Genomic DNA, 18,886 nt, shown 5'->3' on the forward strand with positions numbered 1-18,886 from the left:
GAAGACTTTCAACCTCCTATGTATGTGCTCATGCTGCTGAAGGACAATCATACAATGCATATGTAGTTTTTGCTAAAACTCATCTTCCGTGGTCACTGTTTAGAAGTTCTACAAATGATTGAAAACTTAAGGATGCTGCTTATTTCATTACTTCTCATGTCCTGCATGAGAACAATCACTTCAAGAGACAGTTTAGAAGTAGGTCAATCTATCCAAGATGGTGAGACTTTGGTTTCTTCTGGTGGAAGCTTTGAATTGGGTTTCTTTAGTCCTGGGATTCCAACAAATAGATACTTAGGTGTGTGGTACAGAGATGCATCAGGGAATTCAACAGTTGTGTGGGTGGCAAACAGAGAGATACCAATTCAAAGTAACTCATCAGGTGTTTTGAGACTAAGCAAGAAGGGGATTCTACAGCTTCTGAATGGCACTAACAGCACCATTTGGTCTTCCAACACCTCAGGCAACACTTTGGGGAGCTCAATTGCACAACTCTTGGATTCGGGAAATCTTGTAGTGAAAAATGGACAAAGCACATCGGAGAAAAACTTTTTATGGCAGAGTTTTGATTATCCATGTGATACACTGATGCCAGGAATGAAGCTTGGATTGAACTTAGTTACTGGTTTTGACATATCTATGTCATCTTGGAAAAGTGCAGAGGATCCTGCTGTAGGAGAATATTCTATAAAGTTTGATCCTAGAGGATATCCACAATTAATACAATGGAAAGGATCTGTTAAATATTTCCGAACAGGGACATTTAATGGCCTTTATTTCACTGGATATCCAACCCAGGAAGATGAATATAGACAGGATTTTGTATTGGACAAAACCGAGGTGTGTTGGAAGTTTGAAATACTAGACAGATCAATTTTCTACCTGTATAAACTACAACCTTCAGTTACTTCAATAGGTACTATTTGGAAAAATCAAACAAGAACTGAGTTGGAACTTGCCACAATTGATGGATACAATGGGTGTGGAAGTTATGCCTTTTGCGGTTCAAATGCTATATGCAAGGTTGATGCTAACCTTGCATCATGTGAATGCCTAAAAGGATATGTTCCCAAGTTTCCCCAACAATGGAATATGTCAAATTGGTCTGATGGTTGTGTTAGGAAGACTTCACTGGATTGTAATAACACTAATAGCTTCTTAAGGTACACAGATATAAAAGTGCCAGACACTTCATCCTCATGGTATAACAAGACCATGAATCTCAAGGAATGTGAAAACATTTGCCTAAAAAACTGTTCTTGTGTTGCTTATGCAAATTTGGATATCCGTAATGGAGGAAGTGGTTGCCTACTTTGGTTTAATCATCTTATTGACATGGTTCAATACTCAAGAGCTGGTCAAGATATTTATATCAAAGTCCCTACTTCGGAATTAGGTACCTATCCCACCCCTCTCTCCCTTTTTCTTTTGTTTCCTTTTCAATTCTAATTATTGTGGATTATGGCATTTTTCTAAGATAACTAAGATCCTCCAACTGAATAGTTACAAGATTCTTCTACGGTATTGATTTCCTAAATTAAGTGCATTCCCTTTTCCACTCACTCAATCTTAAGAAACAAGATAAGATCACTTCAGCCTCATTCAACAAAATTGTTGTACCACAAGTTGGTGACTAATCATGGTCTACATATCTTTGGTCATGTTGCAGGTAATGACCACGGAAATTTGAAGAAAAAGAAGGTGCGAATTGCAGTTGGTGTGATTATTTTCGGATTAATCACTTGTGTTAGCATAGTGATAATAAAAAAATCAGGTAAATAGTCATGAAAATAATTTTACCTTATATAGGAAAAAAGTGCAAAGTTGTGTTTATCATGTTCTTATTCACTGTGGTTTTCCAATCAATTAGGAGTTGCAAGAATAATTCAAAGAAATAGGCAAAGACAGGTCACTGAGCTACCAACATTTGATTTCTCGGTCTTAGTTAAAGCAACAGAGAACTTTTCAAGTAGTAACAAACTTGGAGAAGGTGGTTTTGGATCAGTATACAAGGTAAAGTAAAAGTCATTGATTCAAGTACTTTTGTTTTTATTAAAATATCTCTAAGTGACTAACAATACCAAATGATTGTTTTTCAGGGCACACTAACAAATGGTCAAGAGTTAGCTGTGAAAAGGCTTTCAAAAAAGTCTAAACAAGGTTTAGAAGAGTTTAAAAATGAAGTGGCATTGATAGCCAAACTTCAACATCGTAATCTTGTAAAGCTTCTTGGATGTTGCATTCAAGGAGTAGAAAAAATATTGATTTATGAATACATGCCAAACAAAAGCTTAGACTACTTTGTTTTTGGTAAGACTCGCTCACTATATATTCTAAAGCATATGTTGCAACTATAATATTTCTTATGTATGGCTTGTGTTATTTTTATTCTACAAGTTCAAGTTATATACTAAGCACATTTGCCTAATTGATAAGATGAAATCAGAAAGAAGATGCTAGATTGGCTTAAGCGTTTCAACATTATCAGTGGCATTGCTCGGGGACTTCTTTATCTTCATCAAGATTCTAGACTGAGGATTATTCATAGAGACCTAAAAACTAGCAATATTCTGTTAGATGCAAATTTGAATCCTAAAATATCAGACTTTGGCCTAGCTCGGACATTCTTAGGCGATCAGCTCGAGGCTAACACGAACAGGGTAGCTGGAACATAGTAAGTAATTTTCAATCTAATCACAACTCTTTTAGATTTCATTTGTATTTATCTTAGTTTCATATTGGACTTTCAGTGGTTATATGCCTCCCGAGTATGCAGTACATGGACAATATTCAATGAAGTCCGATGTTTTTAGCTATGGTGTCATACTACTAGAGTTGATAAGTGGGAAGAAGAATAGAGAATTTTCAGATCCAGAAAACTACCTTAACCTTCTTGGACATGTAAGCAAAATAACTAGGGAAGTAATTAAATAGTTCAATTCAGATTTCTTCTAATTCACTAATTCAAGTTCCAAAATTTCAGGCATGGAGATTATGGACTGATGAGAAGCCATTGGAACTGCTAGATGAAGTGTTAAAGGAAGGATGCACACCACTTGAAGTAAAAAGATGCATTCAAGTGGGCCTCTTATGTGTGCAACAAAGACCAGAAGATAGGCCAGACATGTCTTCAGTGGTTCTAATGTTGAATGGTGAGAAATTACTGCCCAAGCCAAAGGTTCCTGGTTTTTATACTGAAAGAGGTGTTACACTTGAAGCAGATTCTTTGATGGAAAATCACACATTGTTTTCAGCCAATGAAATCTCCATCACAACATTATATGCAAGATAGAATATGAAAGCAAAGCAGGGACATGAATTTACCTCAATATACAGGATAATTAGGTTACTCTAGCATGCATAATAGCTTTACAACCTTTCAACTCTGTATTTGCTGTGAATTTCAACTTCATCTCTTCTTTTCACATATCTTTTTATTTTTCTCCTAGACAAGTTACAGCAACATGCTAAAAGCACATCTCTTTTTAAAGGAGAAGAGAAATAAAAGAACAAAAAAATGTAAATGCGTATGTTTGCTTAGGAATAACTTTTCAAACTTTGAACCAAACATAGGAATATGATATTCCCATCTTAAAATTCCTAGGAATTATTTATAATTCCCCCCAACCACACACAGGAAGTGATATAAAGTCTAATGTGGAACCTAAGAAATAGCAACAGGGTTCTCCCAATTGAAGCCATAAGTGGCTACAGTAATAACCGGCCCCGGGCTGGTTAGCATCCTCTCTGCAGCGTCACCGGGCGGAGCTTCCTTCCTCCCGAGCAGACAAAGCCTCATTGCAGAAGTAGTGTGTCAATCAGTATTTGTTGTGTCTCTAAGCTTGTTTTGGTTTTTCCGGGAGTAGGGAGAGGGAAGGGGGTACTGTTTGAACTGTGGGTTTGGATTGTTTCCGGGTTGAATCGGTTTAATCCGGTCTTACCCAAGACCCAAAAAAAAATCTAAACCGATATAAATTAAATCGTGCATCCAATCCAATCTAAACCGAAAATCGATTTGTTTGGATTCTATTTTTTACAAAATGCATGGATAAGATCAGATTTTGAATCTACTTCTCAGAACCGATTCAATTCAATGCAAACCGCACAATGTGTATAATTATTTTATTATTATATTTATAATTTTACTTATAATATGCTTAATTTGTTATACATTTTTATATTATTCATATATTATTATTATTTAATAAATATTTTATATTCAAAATGAAATTTATTTATTTATTTTAACTAATCTATAATTTTATTTCCATAATGTTATTAGTGCTTTTTTAAGATATTGTTAAGACTTATTATGTTATTGTTGATTTTTAAAATTTAATATTAAGACTTGTTATACATATTTAATTTTTTTAATATACAAAACCGCAAATCCAATCGAATCCAAACCACTTGAGATTGGATTGGATTCCTTTACAAAAAATATCCAATCCAAAACCACACCGCAAGTAAAATTAATATTTGGATCAAATGAGTTTTTAACCCAGTATTTAACTCACGAGGAGTACTAGGAAGCCAGCAACTTTTGTGATTTGTAGCCATCAAATAGATGATTTTAATAATGTGAGATTGGTGTGAGATTTCATCCAATGGCTCACTTTTCTTTACTGGTTACATGCTGTCCAGAATTTGGAAAAGTTGCTGGCCCCTAGACTTTTCCATAACTCAAAACCAAACCGCATCGCTAACACCTCTGTCCAACACAGCATCCCCGCCAACCCACCCCTTGGTCCTCGGCACCTTCAAAGCAGACCACTTGCTTGGCTGGATCATCTCTTACTGCCATGATGGTGACCTCAACGTCCTCTGCCACTGCCAAATCGACCATCTCTTCTCCCTGATCGTCATCCGCTTCTAGGTTGCCAAGATCCTTTGCGCTCTGGAGCATTTTCACTCCATCAGCATCACCTACCACGACCTCAAGCCTGAAATCGTCCTCACCCAACAAACCAACCATGTCATCCTAACTGATTTCAACCGGCCCTGCCACCCGTTGTATTCTGCCCTTCGCCAACACATTTCTACATGTGTAGAAATTTGTATCAATCTACATCAGAGTGCTCGCCAAAATTTAATATGCCAACTGCTATGGTCTATTGGTCTCTAGACAAACTACTAAAAAGACCAGACAGATCCTATGATAATGCAAATAACTAAGAAGTAAGAACAGAAAAGGGTGGAATTGGCACTTAAAGTCACAATTTGCTTTATGGTGATGCATCAAACTAGTTGAAAAGCTTGACCTATGTCACAAAGAAGCATTTATTCAATTAACATAAATTTGCACAGCAAACACTGAGATTAAACTTCCTGAAAGGAGAACAAAAGTTGCACTCTGACACACCAGCAGCTAATAGATCTAATAGCCTCATTCGCTCTTATTTTTCCACCATTCCAAAAACTTAGCCTCTGCAGCCAGTGTATCTAACCTGTAGAGTTGAAGTGCATGATTTGCAATTTCATGCCCAAACGTCCACCCAAATACACCTCCAGCTAGAAAAGAAAGTGCAGCACCTGTGCAACACAATCAAGAAAATAAAAGTAAAATATTAACATTTAACATGAAGTGCTGTCATAACTGCCATACTTCTAACAGAAAATATTTAATTTAGACTCAACCAAGACAAGTATCTAAACAAGTGAGGACGATGACAGCTTTGCTTACAATAAGATGATCAAATTAAGATCAATCCAAAAGCATAGTATGTTATAGAAAAAATGTTTCAATGCTATGAAAAGTAGGGGATTACCATGCAAACTTCTTGAATATTTCCATGCGTAGCCTGCAGTGAATGCTGCTCCCAAAGCACTTCCAGTGATGCCAAATTGTACTGCATCTCTAGCACTTTTCAACTGAGATGGAAAAAAGAAAATCACTCTGGTGCTTCAGATGACAGCTAACGTGAGGTAAAAACATAAGACCGACTATATGTTCCAGTTCATGAATTAACGAACATAGAAAGACAATTTAGTAAACTATATCGTAGAATTCGACAACCATAAAGAATTATTGTGAAAAAAGGGGTTGGAGATCAGCAACTATGATTTGATGTTATTGGCTATCTACTAAGAAACTAAGATTTGACATGAGCTATAACGTATATTTTAGCACTACACAATTTTCTTTTTCCTCTTCTTGGAAGAGCAAAAAGACATTTCAAGAGGATCAACAATCATCTTTGGCATTGGAAACAGGTTCAGTTCTTTGGTCCACTTGGATCATAGAAAGAATGATCACCCTTAGATTAAGGTCTCTTCTATACTATGTGATGACAACAATGCTGTTTAGAGTTAATGATTAATGATGGAAAAGGATGACCAACATAAACATATGTGCAAGAGAGAAAACATTTGGAAAAAATAATTCAGGTACAGTTGAATATCAAATAAACTATAGATAGAGCTTAAGAAGTGTCATACAACATACTAATACAAAGAAGAGACGACATGTATATTCTAATTTTAATTCAACAAACATAGAAACGGATTCTTATTGAATACTAAGAGTTGCCTGCAGGAAAAGAAAGAACCAGTTTTTCACAAGATACTCACCAACTTACCATAGCATCTAATAATTGACACAGAAGGAAACATGACATATCTGAATTTCCAATAATTTACAATACATTAATTACAGTAATATGAACTGAAAAACTAAATAAGCTTGTTTGGTAACTGTTTCAGGTTAAACAATAGGAGACACAAACTTGTTTGGACAACGAAATAAAGACAGAAACAAGCAACATTTCTCTATTCACAGACAATTTGTGTGATTTTCCAACCATCCAAAAACTAAGGACAAGGAATAGGGACCTAACTTTTCTATCATGTCACCATATTTCCTGTCATGATACACTTGCCAAACACAACTTAATGTTCTTTGAGTTCAAAATTAACCAAGAAAATAGGGAGTTTTTTCTTCCAATTGAAAAGTATATTGACTTGGGTCCTTTAAAGATATGCACAACATCACATTGCACCATCAATCCAAGCAGAAAACATCAAAACCAAAACAAAATCAAATTACATATATACGGATAAATAAAGTGATAGAATCATTACAGCAGGTCCATGAACAGGATCCAAAGCAATGAACTGATCAACATCAGAATCAGTCCAAGGATGGAGTGGCCTATCGCGTTGGATAGCATTGGAATAATTGCTAAGAAAGGAGAACCTCTCCGACCAGAATTCCTTGTAGCTATCCCAGAAAGATGCCATCACCCCCAATTTCTCTTGTTATCCTCTGCAATTACAAGTAACCAATCAAATCCAATGGTTCAGTCAATTCAATAACAAAAATATTTGCACTTAATCAAGTATTGAAAATAATCATAAGCAGCCAAGAAAGAAAGAGAAAAATCGGTATTCACAGTTTAACCAAAAGTTGATTCAAACTACTAATTGTGATATTTCGTTGTTACATACATTCCTCCTTATTTTCAGGTGTAGAGGATAGAAATGAAGCAGGAATCCAAGTAATAGCGTGGACACATAAATTGATAATGATTTCAACAAAATCGATGACTGTGAATCCGAATACTTATAATAATAATAATAAAGAAATGAAATGTGGCGAAGGCATTTAATCCAATTACGGAATCAATTCATAATCATGAGTTGATAAATCAGAGCTTGAATCAAAGAAAAGCGAATACAGGTGAATACGGAGAAGAAGGGAAGAGTGTTACCGAAGTGTAGCAGAAGCAAAAGTAACGCTGACAAAGGTGAACGGTGGTTGGGACGGTCGTTTTCTTCCGCTTGGGTCGTGTGCTACTCTTTCTTTAATTTTTTTTTTTTTTTATAAAAATCTAAGTGGCATTTTTTTAGATTTTTTTAAATAAATTAAATAAATATTTTTAAATTTCTAACTTCAAAAGGATTGGAAACTATATTTGAACATGAATTTTAAAATGTTGGTTCATTTTTAATATTGAAATAATTATAAATACTTTTTTCAATCAAAAAATTTAATTTAACTGTTGTTACTAATAGGCCTAGTAGATAAGGTATGGCCGTATGGGTTTTGCTAGCAAAACAGAGTAAAGATTAAAAAAACATTAAAAATTAATGTTATATTTTTTTTAAAGTTTATATTTAAATGTGTCAACATAATTTAATACAATGTAATAAATTTTTTTTGTGTCTATTCATAATAATATTTGAAAAAAGATAATTAGTCCAAAATTTGCTAAATTTTCTATATAAAAGACTAAAATTTATGATGGATATTATTATAAAGATTTTATAATTGTCTTCATATGAAAATATTTTTTTTATCTTTAAATGATAAATTGTATGTTTAAATTTTAATGTTATAAAAGTGTTGTCTTAATTTAAAATATGACTAAATAAATAAGTCACATTTTTAAATAAAGCATCTTCATACATTCCTGTAGTGTACAACGTATTCCTTCTTCTTCCACACAATTTTGATGATAAATCAATAGGAGACGTTATATTCACCCTTGGTTCTCTATTTATTATTTCTTTAATAAAAGAACATTTGTCCATTTGTATTATCATTTTATCTGGTGGTTCCTGATTCGTATACCATGTACCAAAGTTCAACTATTAACATGTTTATTTACAAAAATAATTTAGATTATTTTTACATCTCTACAATTACTAAACCTACCGAATTACACGAATTAGAAATAATCTTTTAAAATAACATGAATATGAAATAATTCTTTGCCTTATAAAGTAAACATTTGAAATAGAATGATCTCAACTAAATTATTAAACATTTATTTATCTTAGTTACATTTTTAGTAATGTAATACGGAATTATTTAAATAAGCACGACAAGACGTAAAATATAATATTCTAAAAAACAACAGAATGAAGTATTATAGATTAATATTAGATTGGATTTAATCTTCAATTTTTCTGTTATTCAATGGTGTTAAGATAGAAAGAAAACATTCAGTATTAAAATTGCAAATCAAGACATAACTGTATAATCAACATATCATGTATCTTCCAGTATTGTGATCACTTGATCAAGGTGGGATAATAAAACCTTAAAAAGTAGATAGATATACATATATTTCATACTAATAGTTAATTTTAGTACTTGATTTTAATATATACGTAATATAGTCCAACTCCTAAAGTTTTATCATGGGGGAGGTCAAAATAAAATCCATAAAAAAAAAAGACTTTGCAACTTTTTTTTTTTTTGTCAAATGGATTGGACAGCCCCCAATGCATTACACACTCACACACTACATAGGGATACACATAAATGGTTCTATATTCCTCCATGAGGATTTGAACCTGGTGCAGCTCTATGGGAGGCAAACAAAATTGCCATCTGACCCATGCTTCGGCTGCACTTTGCAACTTATAACATGCAAGAATGCAGAGTCTCTACGTAGACTTGTTTTTCCGAAAAGGGAAGACTTTTTTGTGTTTTTTTGACAAGGGACAGTTCCTTTTAACTCGGAAAGGAAACACGTTAGTACCAAGAAAAAAAAAAAACGACCTTAACAGTTTTTGCCCCAATGACACGGTTATTTTTCTCTTCTCTTTTATTATTAATACACCGTTCATGTTGGAGCATTATTTGTGTAAGCATAACATGAATCCACTCAAAACTACACAAATGATGAACAACTACACAAGAATGTTGCTATTCTTGGCTCTTTCTCATGTCTTGCTTTAAAACCACCACTTCAAAAGATAGCTTAAGATGATGAGACAGGTTAGCATTTTGCTTTTTATTGGCTACTACAACCTAACTCACTTCTCCCTGGCGACCTTTTGGATCTTATGTATAGTCCAAATTGGTTTGGTGATTAGATGTTTATGAAAATCTTTGTTCACTAGATCGTTTGTCAAGCAGAGAGATGGAGTCCGTGAGGCCATCAATCTCGAGACATGCACCATTCAACTTGTCAAGGTACTTTCTTGTAGATTCATCATTACGTTGCACCATTAATAGTGTTTAGCCTTCACAATTTGTGTCGTGAATTGGGCAAGGAATTTTTGGGATATATCAACAAACTTAGACATAGAGCCGCTAGAGAAGCAGTTGGATGGTCCGCCAAAGTAATTTGGAAGGCACACCAACGGACAGACATCTACAACGCTCTGAAGGTTCATCCTAGCCTCAAAGGCCGTAAAGATTTTTTGATAATCCTTGGTTCCCGTTGTAGCACATCAGTTAGAAGTTCATATACGAAGATAATGTGACAACAGTTGATTGCAAATTGGATTGCAAAACTTTGCATGATATTGCAAGGCGCTGCAGAGGTTTAGCCCAATCAGTATAAATCCGTAGTTATATAAGGTTGCACATGGATATCTGCTTCATCACATTATGCAGTTGGGCGAAGTATGTAACTAAAATTCACCTTTAATGCCTAATATTTCCTTTTTCTTCTGTGTTACTATTAACAAGCATCATGACAATTGGAGAAAATTGTCCAAAATTATGACAGTCAACATTAATAGCTGTTCAAGTTTAACAAAAACTTTAAAAAGTAATCTAGATTCTCGAGTTGGTTAACTCAAGGTCGCTAAACTCCGGGTTAATCGAACAGTAATAGATAAGATTATAAGAATAACATTTGAAAGTAGAATGTCTATATATAACAAAAACGAAATACAAAAGTTCTACAAAAACGATCAACTTTTGAATAGCAATTCAGCGACTGATCTCATATTTGGGCAGATAACATAAGGGAACGTCAGCCAAACATGTGGGGAAGTGGTCTCACAGCCATAAATGCATCCACCATCTGAAAGAAATTACAGAACCCAAAATACATGACAATTTATTTTTGCACTGTATGAATAATAACAAACAAACAAATGTTTATAGAGCAAGGACACTTCGTCCTTAAAATCTTCAACAGTTTCATCAGACTAGAGAACACATCAATAAAGAAATTACCAACCGAAAAACATAATCTGGCAGACTTTAAAGAACGTGAAATCTGATAACAAAGAAATTCAAGTTATTTATGCTTTGTTTGATGCATTGACATCCTGTTTTGTCGTAGTTTTCATTTGGTTAGGCATTGGATCCATAACCTCATACTAGCTGACTAGCTGTAAACTTGTAGAAGTGTTCTATCAACTTCTGAAATACCTTTTGCTTTTTTTGAAATTGATCGATTTGGATATCAAACTAGCATGGGTGAAGCTTACTCAACGAGTAAGACTCGTGGAAGAGTTGAAGCATGGAGCACAGCTCCACTTGGACTGCAGCGTGTGAAGTGCCCTACAGCCCACAATAATGCAGTAGGACCCAATACCTAAACCAATATAAGAACTCTAGACAAACTTGATGTTCATAAAGAACAGGCTTGAAGATCCTTTGACTAGTTTGTTTAAACCCATTCAAGAACTTAGACAAAATTGATGTTCATAAAGAGCAGGGCTTGAAGATCCTTTCACTAGTTCGTTTAAAGGCATTCAAGAACTCTAGACAAACTTGACTATAAATGGCAGGCTTCAAGATCCTTTGACTAGTTAATTTAAACTCATTCTTTTTTTCCTTTTGGATTACGATGTTTACTTGACTAAACTTTGCTTTTTAATTTACCGGGTTAAACCCTCCATAGGAGATTCTTTGGATACCATTCCTATCTTGATCTGTGTTTGAAAAGTGAAATTTGGTTCATTTGTTCACTTCTCCTTACGAAGATGACATTCATCTCATAACTCAATTACTTGAATAATCTATGCACATGCAGTGTTTCAACATTGTAATCAACCACTGAGACTTCAACTTAGTTGCCCCATGTATTCTTTTGTCCTATTTTTCAGCATGAGCACATCTTTGCGAACATTTAATAGTGAAGAATGCAAACCTCATCCGTCACGGCAGCACGAGCCCTACGATGTCTCTCTACGAGTTCAGTCAAAACTTGAATTAGGCGCTGCTTCACCTCACCAGTAAGCATGCGTCCAGCCCCATACTCCTATGAGAGGAAAACTTGTCAGAGTAGAACTCATTTTGCTGCTCATAAAATACAATTTAGGAGTTGTTTGTTACTTGTGAGTTTGGAAGTGGAGGGCTTGTAGCATAAAATTTACATTACAAACCTTCCCTTACTCTCCTCCCCTCCAAAACCCAAAACAATCCCTTAGGACAAGGAATAGAAATCTGACCTTCTTTATGTGTTCAAGTTCTGCATCATCTTCTAGGAAAAATGAAAGGTATTTGACTGGTATATCTACCTGAATAATTTAACATGTCAAGATTATTGATCTACAATTAGAAGAAAAGAGCAACAGAGATAGGAGAAGGAATTCATTGTACGGAAAAGAGAGAATTGGAAGGGGTCTTTAAGCCCTTTTCTGAACAATGTTATGTCCACAAATTGACACGTAAACCAGCATATTAATCATCAGAAGAAAGCAATCAGAACTTCATTACCTCAAGATTTGCCCCTAACTGCCTATGTTTCTCTATAGAATCTTGACCACCAGAGAATGCATGCTTGTTTACCTGCAAAGAGCCACAAATACACAGTTTGTAGTGAAGGTAAGCAACCAGAAAACAAAACAGGGTCAGGGGGAGGGAAATTTGATGCTTGTCAAGATAGACAAAAACAAAAGTACTGTAGGACGAAGGGACTAATATTAAACTTTCTAATCATCTAGTGACCTGCAGCAAGATTTACTGGAAGGGAATTTAGTGATTGATATGGTGACTGTTAAACTTTCTAATCATCAAGTGAGCCGCAGCAAGATTCGCCGGAAGGGGAATTAGTGATTGATATGGCGACTGGTAATGAGTCAAAATGAATACAATCAAAGGAAATGAATGCAGAACCTCTTAATATCTTGCATATACACAACATAGGATACAAACTCGAGATTCTTCATCAAAAAAGCAATTCAAAGAATAAACACTACAACAGTTAAATGTAAACAGTAGAGCAGTGCAGAAAACATAAAGAGAGTATCTTAGGACCAAACCTTGTTCTTTATGTCTTTTGCTGAATCAGTCACATATATTGCGGAATTGGGGTCACTGGCAGACATTTTTCCTGTTTCCCCCTGCAAGCATTCAACTCTAATAAAGCTAAGGACAACCACGCAAAAAAGCAATCGCATAGAAGAGTTTTCTCAGAGTAAAAATTTCAAGGCCTACAAAAGATGATGATATGTTCCAATAAGAGTTCATGAAATTCTCACCAATAGAAAACATAGATCAATAAGAGGACTTTGTTTTGCTTATGCTGGATGGTATAGCAATCTTACATTCAAGTGTAGTTGCATTCACTTTTCCTATTGCTTTGATATTTTTCATAAAAAAGTTTCAAATAAACATACTCAGGCATTCTGGCCTTTCTGGAATGCAGTCATTCCCACAAATACAATGAAAAGCAATTTCAGGATTAAGGACCAGAATTTGGAATCCCACCGTGCCTTCCATATTCAGGATAACCGAAAATGATGTTGATGAGTGGTTGGTAAATAAAACCGTGAAATGAAGAAAATGCTGTAAATTGATGAAAACAGACCATAACAGTATGGATTAGCCTGAGATACAAGAAAACAAGAAAAGAAAGCAGTCTCAGGGCAGTTAGAGGAGCTCAGCACCAGCCAAGTCTTTCCCAGTATTTTCCTACCTCTTCCCTAATGCTTTAGTAATAATACTCTCATTAGAGAACCTTCCCATATCTTGGTATAGATCTCTCGTCCCTCCCCTTTAAAATTCCTTGCTATTTTACATACGCTGCCCTCACAGTACAATCACTCAACTTGCTGAGCTTATCTCAGTCAACTCCTCCTCTTCACTTCATTATCCATTCTCATCCATAATTCAGATTCACTGATGTCAGAACTAATTAAGTTCAGTATCACTGTTGTTTCCTGGCAAAGTCTGATCATCATAGCACAAGGAAGTCACGACTCCCTCTTTCGTGCTTCTTGATTCTTAGGAAATGGGAAAGTTGAATACAGGGACAAATGTAGATTAGCAGCAACTCCACGTCATTAGCAGACATGACTCACGCTCATGGAAAAATAACGCAAAATCACATTTAAAAGAAAATTGCACATATACACAAAAATGCAAAACTTTAGTTGTGCTTGATCAATTCAATAAAGTAGCATTATTTTGCAGCATAACAATACCTGTAGCGCAGGGAAGAATAATGATTCAATCAAGGCTGGCTTGTGATATCCTAATTTAGGAGCAACATCTCTCGTCATTCTAAAATAAGGATCCTGAATGTTTCATAAAGAATAGCCATTACAAAAGATGGGTAACATTAAAATGCACATGCAAACTAGTGAGTGAGACCCCATGATACCAGGAACAAGAACCTGATGTTCACCGAGAAAGTTTTATGACATGATGGCAAAATTATTAGGTCATTCTAAGAAAATAATTATTCAAGATAGATTCATAATATTAGCTACTTATTTAAGTAGTAGCATTAAAAATGCAAAGGGCATAACAAAACTCTACGAGCTAATATAATTTATCCCTTCTCTCCTTTGCAAAATGTTTTTGCAGGATGAGTAATCATATCTCCTAAAGTATTCACTTGTCCGAGATAAAATAATAAGAAAAGCAAATGAAGCTAACTGAATTTAAATAAGGACTGTGATTGTCAGCAGGCTTTATTGACCGGTATAATTTATCTTCTTTACCTAATTCATCCATCTTAGGGTTCTTAATCTGCTCAAAATTCCATTTTTTCCTGGAATTCCACTCATCTTACGGTAGGAAGTTTTGATGGTTGAGTCTTCTGGCTTTCCTCACTGGTAATCTAAAGCTCTCTAAGGTCATGTCCATTGTCCAGATAGCATAAATACAAACCATATGTTGCAGATTTTAGGTCTAAAAATCCCTGATTCTCCAGATATCAGTGTTATGTGAATTCCCTCGAGTTGTACCCTTGTTTAATACTACTTTTCGTTCAATCAAATATATTCTTTTCTCTTAAACCACAAAAATAAAAAAAGTAACTGCCGGAAGCCAAATGAAGCCCTCTTTTTTTTTTTTCCCCCAATCTCCATACTAGTTAATTTCAAATTAAATCAACATGTGAATTCATCTATCCACACAAATTAAACAAAAGAGTTTATATATATATATAAACATGAGAATTTGCATACAAAGGGCATCAAGAATAGTGAACCTGATCAATTGCGCATGGAATTAAACAACGGAGATTCTCCTTGCCAGAAAATAGGTGAGGAAAGGAACTGGGGAATGATGGAACTGCCTGAAAAACAGATGAAGCAATTCAATCATTTTAAAGTAAAAACTTTATGTTTGCATGATAATTGAATGAAAAAGAACAGAAAAAGCAACTGACCATAAATTACAATGAAGTTACACTAGAATATAACTTGTAAAAGTACAAAAAATTTCACAACAACTGTGTATAAATTCATATTTTGTCCGTTCTAGATATAGATCTATTTCATGTCCATAAATTTATGTTACTCAACATTTGGTTTATGCTCTTCTATTGTTCATTCAATGACATGAAATATAATGTCTAAAAATAGTAATTAACTAATTATTCACCTTTCCATGTGAGTTGTCAATAAGAAACTCAAAATACTCGGAATGATTTAGCAATAGCTGAATTGTTCAAGCATTTTGTACAAATTTATATGATGGTGTGAACTGTGAACCACGTATTACTGAAATGAAACCCTAACCCCTATAATATTATAAACATACACTCAATGCTTGTGAACAATTTTAATTTCTTATTTACATATAGTTTAATAACTCTGCTTATGTTTCATAGTTTGTCCCAAGCACAAATAAAAAAGGAAGGTTGTGTTAGGCCTTCAAATAGGACATTTACATATAATTTAGTTGTCAAATAGGACATTCAAAACCCCGATACTGGAGGCGAAATGCTAAGAATGCACAAACTCTAAATAATGAGAACCTTTCATGGTAAGCAAATTATTTAGTGGTAAATGAATTCATTCAGCTAAATCAGTTTAGGGATCAGACATATCATTATTATTATTATGTATAAGTTAAAAATTAAAGTTAAATATTAGGAAACCAACTCTAATAGCTAAAGCTACAGCAACAGAAAAACCATAATTAATAAATGCGAGATATAAAACGGGCCACATACAACAGAACGAATAACTAGACTATACCTGCACAGGTGGAAAGCTAACTTTTCCAATATGATCTTCCCCAGTGAAACCAAAAATGCCAACAGCCTGGTTATACGTCACACGCTTTGCAACCTCTACCATGTTCTTGTAGAAGGCACTGGAAAGGGAAATTATAGTATATACAGTTACACATACTAACTGGTATTGTTGAAGTAGAAAACATGAAATTCTTATTTTTTAGTTCCAACATCAAATTTGCTCTTAGAAGGTAGCATTCAGTCTCCAGGTCAAATTCAGCTCCTCATTTACATCAAATTTGTAATGGCATAAACATTAATCAGACAGGAAGTTCCTGAAGTATAAGAAAGCACACTTGAAAATTCTGTTTACAAGAAAATCTTGCATTTATAAAACTCACTCACCCACCAACATAATTGAAATCAGCGAAGATGAATGTCTTTGAAATGTCAAAACCACAAGCAATTATGTCCTTTGCGTTCTCCCTTGCAAGTCTCTGGCACTCCTCAACAGTAAGATTTTTCCACAAGAACTTCTCATCATCAGTAAGTTGTATAACCAGAGGAACCTTGAAAACATCTTGCAAATACCTACATGTTTTCCACTAAGTCAACAACCACCCATCACCAACTAAAATAATTGACTCATCTTCACTCACATTGCATATAATTCCAAGTACACAAATTTTATTCCCTTTCACTATAAAACACTTCTATCATATAATTTATGGATCTTCAAGTAATAAAATAAGATGACTCTATGATGACAAATTAATTCTTAGTATGTGATCCCAAACCAAAGGAGGGCCCTTAGTTATGTATCATTCAATGTGCATTGAACCACATAAGCTATAAAAAAACATATTGCAAAACTTCCATTCCCATGAAAGACACAATTCTAACATAAAAATAAACTACTTTGATGCCCATTAAAGATTAGTTCCATTCCACAAAAAATATCCAAGTCAAACTAACAGAATCTTTTCAAATAACAATGATTTCAAATGCACCTTACTTGGTGAACATGAAGGGAATCAAATGCCCCAAATGCAAAGCTTCGGAGGACGGTCCTCTCCCAGTATACAAGTAAAAGTTATCGCCTCTTTCATACGCATCCAAAATCTCAGCAAAATCACTGCCAAAAATTAGAGAAGTTTGAAACAAACACGATGAAAACACAAATCACGACATCGTATTCAATTGCTCATCTCATCACCGAGACAAAATGACAGAACAAGTACCGGTGAGCAAAGAAGACGCCGCGGCGGAGGAAGACGTGAGCGGGACAAGAAGTGAGGTGCTCAACGCGCTGGATGAGCGCGTGGTCGAGCCTCTGGCAACCGAAGCGGTCAATGAGCTTATCGTAGTCAATCTTGCCGCCGTCTTTGGCTGAAACCTCCCATGGATTCACCACTTGACCATCATCTTCCTCATGTATGGCAGTCGTCGTCGTGGTCTCTATTTGTTCTGCCGCTGCCGGTGGTGGTGCCATTTCTCGGTTGTTCCTTGGGTCGGGAGAAGTTGCCGGCGGCAGTGATTGATCGGTGCCGGCAAGAGAGAGCTAGTAAGTGCTCCGCTTATCTGGTGGAGAAATGTAGCTGCCACCGGCAATAAGGATGGGCGTGGCTTGTCGGAGGCAGGAGGTGCTGCAACTGGGAGTGGTAAAGGACTGAGGAGAAGGAGGAGATGGATTTTAGGGTGAGGGGATTTGGGAAATGCCGTTTTGTAGTTCAATGCCGAAATTATTATTTTCTTATGTAATTATTCCATCTTTAATTTGTTGCAGAAGTACAAATAATTTTTTAAGTAAATTCGAATATGAAGTGATCCAAAGTTACTGTTTCTTCTTGTTATTTGTGCTTGTTTGAAGGCAATTAAAGGTTGATTTGGATTGGAAAAAGTATTTTTTTAATAAAATATTTTTATTCAATTTAAAATTTATTTGATTATATTCTTTAAAAAAAATATTTTTATTAAAAAATAAATTATTATTTTTTAATTAATGATACCTTATTTTTTAAAAAATAAAAATAAAAAATATTTTTAATACTTGAAATTTAAAAAAATATTTAAATATAAAATAATTTTTATTTGTTAAAAAAATATTTTTAAACAAATAAATATTTTTTAAAAGTCAATTCAAATTGAAAAAAGCTTTTTTTCTATCGATAGAAAAAAGTTGGATAGAAAAAATCTTTTTTAAAATTTTTTTAGTGTATTTGATAAATTTTAGTAATAAAAAAATACTAAAAACTAAAAAATTATTTTTTTAAAAATTATAATTTATATTTTTTAAAAAATTAATTTAAAAATATTTTTTACATAATAAATAAATAAATACTTTTATTTTATTATATTTAAATATAATTAATAAATAAATAAGTTTTTTTATATAAAATATTTAAATATAAAATTATTTTTATTTTTTTAAAAAAATAAAAAAAATTATAAGTTCACCCAAACAAACTATTTTTCTTGGTTTTATCTTGAATGAACTCCACGAAAAATTTGGATTTTGAAGGTCTTTAGCTAATAGCAATTCTTAAGTTGGTAAAATTATAATTTTAGAGTAATATTAAGTATACAAATTTTTTGTAATTAAATCTAACCATATTGGTGGAGAGATTAGCTAAAAAAAATTGTGCATACAATATTATTCTTTCTCTTCATGTTTTTTGCATCACACAAATTTTTGTTAGAGAACGCAAAAATTTATTGATATAGTACATAAATTTTTAAAGCATAACACACAAAATTTTACACATAACAAACCTATCGAT

At 34.0% G+C, this 18,886-nt stretch overlaps 3 protein-coding genes across 8 annotated transcripts; 1 reads left to right on the forward strand and 2 right to left on the reverse strand.

Annotated features, from left to right (window-relative positions):
• The first annotated feature begins 114 nt into the window (after positions 1–114).
• Positions 115–3,340, forward strand: LOC148543651 (G-type lectin S-receptor-like serine/threonine-protein kinase At4g27290). 4 transcript variants are annotated; one of them, XM_088499476.1, is made up of 7 exons: positions 115–1,396; positions 1,670–1,774; positions 1,871–2,013; positions 2,100–2,310; positions 2,437–2,674; positions 2,751–2,901; positions 2,984–3,340. In XM_088499476.1, exons 1-7 carry the CDS (start codon positions 115–117, stop codon positions 3,290–3,292), a joined length of 2,439 nt encoding a protein of 812 aa, XP_088355602.1. In that variant the 3' UTR covers positions 3,293–3,340. The 4 variants fall into 4 exon arrangements, with proteins under 4 accessions (XP_088355602.1, XP_088355603.1, XP_088355601.1 ...); XM_088499477.1 differs by having other exon boundaries at positions 1,874–2,013; XM_088499475.1 differs by having other exon boundaries at positions 115–1,395; positions 1,657–1,774; positions 1,874–2,013.
• A 1,860-nt stretch (positions 3,341–5,200) lies between these two features.
• Positions 5,201–7,818, reverse strand: LOC107618400 (succinate dehydrogenase subunit 6, mitochondrial). Of its 3 annotated transcripts, none has more exons than XM_016320455.3 (4): positions 7,710–7,818; positions 7,081–7,264; positions 5,769–5,871; positions 5,201–5,532 (listed from the first exon to the last, which is right to left on the reverse strand). In XM_016320455.3, the coding sequence occupies exons 2-4, from the start codon at positions 7,237–7,239 to the stop codon at positions 5,387–5,389; spliced, it is 408 nt and encodes a 135-aa protein (XP_016175941.1). In that variant the 5' UTR covers positions 7,240–7,264; positions 7,710–7,818; the 3' UTR covers positions 5,201–5,386. The 3 variants fall into 3 exon arrangements, with proteins under 3 accessions (XP_016175941.1, XP_016175942.1, XP_016175943.1); XM_016320456.3 differs by lacking the exon at positions 7,710–7,818 and adding an exon at positions 7,617–7,709; XM_016320457.3 differs by lacking the exon at positions 7,710–7,818 and adding an exon at positions 7,447–7,582.
• Positions 7,819–10,447: 2,629 nt separating this feature from the next.
• On the reverse strand, positions 10,448–17,936 carry LOC107618274 (Nucleotidylyl transferase superfamily protein). Its single transcript, XM_016320289.3, has 11 exons — positions 17,348–17,936; positions 17,122–17,241; positions 16,512–16,697; positions 16,129–16,246; positions 15,135–15,221; positions 14,122–14,214; positions 12,958–13,038; positions 12,413–12,484; positions 12,145–12,213; positions 11,844–11,954; positions 10,448–10,766 (listed from the first exon to the last, which is right to left on the reverse strand). The coding sequence occupies exons 1-11, from the start codon at positions 17,596–17,598 to the stop codon at positions 10,716–10,718; spliced, it is 1,239 nt and encodes a 412-aa protein (XP_016175775.1). The 5' UTR covers positions 17,599–17,936; the 3' UTR covers positions 10,448–10,715.
• Positions 17,937–18,886: the final 950 nt, after the last annotated feature.

Source organism: Arachis ipaensis, chromosome B9 (assembly GCF_059453495.1).
Source record: "Arachis ipaensis isolate K30076 ecotype BB chromosome B9, ASM5945349v1, whole genome shotgun sequence".
Taxonomy (NCBI): domain Eukaryota; kingdom Viridiplantae; phylum Streptophyta; class Magnoliopsida; order Fabales; family Fabaceae; genus Arachis; species Arachis ipaensis.

What these genes read in the sequence shown, in the direction of transcription:
- LOC148543651 (XM_088499475.1), top strand. Translation starts at nt 115, where the DNA reads ATGATTGAAAACTTAAGGATGCTGCTTATTTCATTACTTCTCATGTCC. An exon ending in GTTTTGGATCAGTATACAAG is followed by an intron (nt 2,014 to 2,099) that starts GTAAAGTAAAAG and finishes ATTGTTTTTCAG; the next exon opens with GGCACACTAACAAATGGTCA. An exon ending in AACAGGGTAGCTGGAACATA is followed by an intron (nt 2,675 to 2,750) that starts GTAAGTAATTTT and finishes TTGGACTTTCAG; the next exon opens with TGGTTATATGCCTCCCGAGT.
- LOC107618400 (XM_016320455.3), bottom strand. Translation starts at nt 7,239, where the DNA reads ATGGCATCTTTCTGGGATAGCTACAAGGAATTCTGGTCGGAGAGGTTC. An exon ending in ATCCTGTTCATGGACCTGCT is followed by an intron (nt 5,872 to 7,080) that starts GTAATGATTCTA and finishes TTTCCATCTCAG; the next exon opens with TTGAAAAGTGCTAGAGATGC. An exon ending in ATATTCAAGAAGTTTGCATG is followed by an intron (nt 5,533 to 5,768) that starts GTAATCCCCTAC and finishes TGTGTTGCACAG; the next exon opens with GTGCTGCACTTTCTTTTCTA.
- LOC107618274 (XM_016320289.3), bottom strand. Translation starts at nt 17,598, where the DNA reads ATGGCACCACCACCGGCAGCGGCAGAACAAATAGAGACCACGACGACG. An exon ending in TTCCATGCGCAATTGATCAG is followed by an intron (nt 14,215 to 15,134) that starts GTTCACTATTCT and finishes TGAAACATTCAG; the next exon opens with GATCCTTATTTTAGAATGAC. An exon ending in TATTCTTCCCTGCGCTACAG is followed by an intron (nt 13,039 to 14,121) that starts GTATTGTTATGC and finishes GAATGCTTGCAG; the next exon opens with GGGGAAACAGGAAAAATGTC.